The sequence below is a fragment of a genome, unplaced genomic scaffold, assembly GCF_019419815.1.
Source record: "Pyrus x bretschneideri cultivar Hongxiangsu unplaced genomic scaffold, Pyrus_bretschneideri_v1 Contig37, whole genome shotgun sequence".
Lineage (NCBI taxonomy): Eukaryota > Viridiplantae > Streptophyta > Magnoliopsida > Rosales > Rosaceae > Pyrus > Pyrus x bretschneideri.
Genome location: NW_025999690.1, coordinates 3,256,259 through 3,260,136, shown reverse-complemented (window position 1 = coordinate 3,260,136; position 3,878 = coordinate 3,256,259). Strand labels below are relative to the sequence as shown.

Genomic DNA, 3,878 nt, shown 5'->3' with positions numbered 1-3,878 from the left:
TTTTTTTTGCAATTTTGGGCGTATGTGATCTTGAAGCATATACAAACAAGTTTGACGGTTGGATCGTTGAAATTAGTTTTGTAGAATTTTATAATATTTTTTTTTAAAATATAACTTGCGCGACACCTAGATGGGGTTGTTGCGCAAAACCACTTTGCGCGACATCGTAATGTATACATGCGTCGTGCAATGTGTTAAAAATTTGGTGGTAGTTTTGTAAAAATTAGGCGTTTTTTTTTTTTTTTTGATTTTGCCAAATTTGGACAAAATGGGAGTGTAAAAATTTGGTCTCTCTTGCTTCTCTCTCACTCGTTCTCGCACATCTCGTGTAGCAGCCTGAGCCCTAAGCCTTGAGCCTCCTCTCTCTCTCAGTCTTCAATCACTATCTTAAACTCTTTGTCTCTCATTCCCAACACCATCTCTCGATTTCTCTCTATTTCTGCCTTCATCCAAAAAAATTTCACATGCCTCCACCTCAGGTTCACACATTCAATCTCATTATTTGCATATTTAATTTAATGTTTGTGCAATTAATTGTGCTGTAAAGGGAAGAAATTAGATCCATGGTTGAAAAGGATGGGTCTGCAAAGGGAATTGTTTTCAGCCAGTTCACATCGTTCTTGGATATTTCAAGGTTCGACCCGAACCCCAAGTTCTGTTTCTGCAGGTTTTTAGATTTCTAGGGTTTTATATTTGTGTATGCGAATTGGGATTTCTGGTGGTTCATTGTTTTGTACTTTTAGCATAATTTTTTGTACTATATGGCTTAAAGCAAAATGCACAAATGCGGATTATTATATTCTGCTAATTTAGCTTAATATTTTATGTAGTTGAGTTGTTGCTTGAGTATCATTAAAGTAGGAAAATAGTGGTGCTATAGCGGAAGAAGATGGAAGAGAAACAGTTGAGTCATCCTCTTTCTATTTTAGGTAACATAATTTTGTCACTTTTCATTTTTCCTTATCTCCATGATCTCTTACCTTTGAGATTAATCACTTTGGATCATCTTACTTCCATTTCAAAATGGCAGTTACTAAACACAATAGGTTAAAGTATCTTGTGGGTTTAAGAACTCTGTTGCATTCATGCTTATAAGACTAGCACATGGTTTTCTTTTTTATATGAAGTTTATGAAAAGAGGATTGTGGCTGAAGCTGGATGCTTCATAGTATCGTAAGAAGAGTCTGATGATAGTCATGTCAAATAGTCAAATATGTTTTGTATTAATTTGTCTTCTGCAAGGATTGGATGTCTTATCATATATGCATATGTGTTTTAATCTCCATTCATGTGCTACCCTTGGATCTCTTTCCAGATTGGTAAATTATGAAACATTAGCATATATCTAGAATTTTTACTGAAGGCTTAGACCCATAGCCAAGCCTAGAATTGTAATTTATGAGAGAAAAAAAAGCATATGTAGTCGAAATAGCAATGACCTATTGTACTGTTATCTTGCAGTATCTTATGTCCCTTTATGACCAGTTTTATAAGCTTGTCTGCATAAAGCCGAATCAGACTTTAATTTAACATTGATATACCTATATATCGCAGTTAGAATTTTTTCAAGTCGACCTTCGTTTTATTCAATGATGTTCTGCCTGTGTGGTTTCTGTGTTTGGTTCTTAGAACTTAGGAATGCTTACCTTTAGATTTGTGGATAAACTAGTCTTTGCGCATTCTTGTGTTTGTCTGATCAATCTAGTTTTAATTTTCAACCCCAGATAAATGCATTGGTGCTTATACATCAATTTCCATCCATGTATAAGTGCATAATACACTCATTTAAATAACCCCATTATGAGGACTTATCATTTTCTATTCATCTACAGGACTTTGATGAGTGCATCGATTATATTGACGAAGCTACAAGATCTGGTGGTGGTGTGTTGGTTCATTGCTTTGTGGGAAGATCCAGAAGGTGATTTTATCTTCCAGTATAGGTTGTTGCTTTCAGGTTGTCTTCTTTGCTGTCTTAATTTAAGTTATCAGTTAAGTGAATCCTTCAAATAAGGTTTTGTTGATCTCTTTCATACAACATGGATAAGAAATAATGTTCTAGCATTAAATTTTCTATGATTTTGCATCTCAGTTATTAATATTAGAACAGAAAAAAAAATTTGGGCTTTCAATTGCTGGTTTTAACTAGTTAAAGGTCAAGAGTTATCTAGTTTTGTTGCCTAATGACCAATTTTAGATATCTTCAAATTTGCACTATCTCCAATGACCCTTTCTTAGTTAATATTTGACATACATATGCACATATACACCACACAGAGGGACATAGTCTGACTCTCAAAAACTTTGTTCGAGTATTAAGCTCTAGTGATAAGCCACAAGATACAGTTTCCATAGCATAATCAAATTTTCGAGGTTTTGATTTAGAGGCAATATATGCATCAACGTTATGGCTTATGTGATCAGTTTATATCATTGAACGTTAAGGCTTATGTGATCAGTTAATATCTTTGAACATTGAGGCTTATGTGATCAGTTAATTTCTTGGAATTTCATCATATCTTGATTATTCTAAGTAGCCTTCTTCAGTTCAATACTTGAATAAGATATGTGGATTAAACTTTGAAGGTTGACATTTCCAGAGGGACTCCATCCTTGATCCTTATTAACTGAGAAAAGATAAGGTGAAGGGTGCTAACCTTAAGTGGCTTTACCCACATTTGTCCGTCATACTAGCCACTCTCTTTGTAAGGTATAACTGCTGATAGTAGCCTATCACTAACATAACTCCATCCCTGCAGTACGGTAATTATATGATTTACTTGCTTTAAAGATTCTACAATGACAGACGTTCTACTAAACAAATATTAAGCATGAAATTGCTTGGATGTGCTTGTTTTTCTTTCTTAGTGCTTACAATACTACTGTTTAATGTCTCAATATGAAATTTCAAGCCTTGAATTTGTTTTCGTGCAGTCTATACATACCGGGGAACCTGTAGTAATATATTTTCTCTGGTATTCGGGGCTGGTAGAATTAAATCCATGGCTGTTTAGCAGGTACATAATTTGTCATGTGTTTATCTTTTCTCAAGGGAGCCCCTTTAATATAATTTTTCAAGAGTTCTACCTATACAAGTACAAATTTTTTTTCTTGATCCATATGCTTATGTCCATGTAGATAGAGAGAGGCAACAATTGCTGAGGCTCAAGCATTAGGGGCAATAGTTCGCTCTCAAGGTCCTTGGTTTGGAGATGTTCAAAAAATGTGAAGTCTTCAAGTGACAATTTCCTTGTTCGTTGGAGGTCTCATGGATAGTTTGATATTTCTTTGTATATCTCATCGTTTTGTTGTTTACTTTAGAAGATAACTTCTTGTTGTTTTTTCTTTTTTGTTCGAACATCTTATATGTACATTTTGATATATTTTATAATTAAATACTTTTTCTTGGTTTATTAATTATTGTTTAGAATTTAATTACAATATTTATTAAAAATTAAATAAAAAAGATTTTTGCAAAAAAAAAAAAAAAGGGTCTGCACGACGAAGAGTGGTTGCGTTGTGCAAAGCTGTCTTTGAGTCTTTGCAACACATAGGGCCTGCGTCGCGCAAAGACACTTTGCGGGTCGTAGGGCCTGCGTCGCCCAAAGCTACTTTGTGCGACATTGATATGTGCGTCGCGCAAAGTCTCTTTGCGCAATGTATGTTTCTTCTTCGTCGCGCAAACCCTACTATCACTTACTTGGCGCGACGGTTAGCGCGCAACGAAGGTTTCATTGCGCTATTTTTCTGGCAACGATTTTTTTACTTTGCGCGACGAAGGTACCTACATCGCACAAACGCGTTTTTTCTACTAGTGTCAGGATTTATCTTGCAAAAGAACGGAGAGTTGGATGGATACCTCAACCATAGAATACAAG

General features: G+C 35.0%; 1 protein-coding gene across 18 annotated transcripts; it reads left to right on the top strand.

Moving 5' to 3' along the window:
- The first annotated feature begins 225 nt into the window (after positions 1-225).
- Positions 226-3,413, top strand: LOC103948578. Of its 18 annotated transcripts, none has more exons than XR_007250752.1 (6): positions 226-634; positions 831-903; positions 1,833-1,921; positions 2,601-2,710; positions 2,935-3,017; positions 3,139-3,413. XR_007250752.1 is itself a non-coding variant. In XM_048564002.1 (4 exons), the coding sequence occupies exons 1-4, from the start codon at positions 564-566 to the stop codon at positions 3,140-3,142; spliced, it is 306 nt and encodes a 101-aa protein (XP_048419959.1). In that variant the 5' UTR covers positions 239-563; the 3' UTR covers positions 3,143-3,413. The 18 variants fall into 18 exon arrangements, 2 of the variants coding, with proteins under 2 accessions (XP_048419960.1, XP_048419959.1); XR_007250751.1 differs by having other exon boundaries at positions 227-634; positions 2,587-2,710; XR_007250743.1 differs by having other exon boundaries at positions 228-634; positions 831-929; positions 1,833-1,957; positions 2,548-2,710.
- Positions 3,414-3,878: the final 465 nt, after the last annotated feature.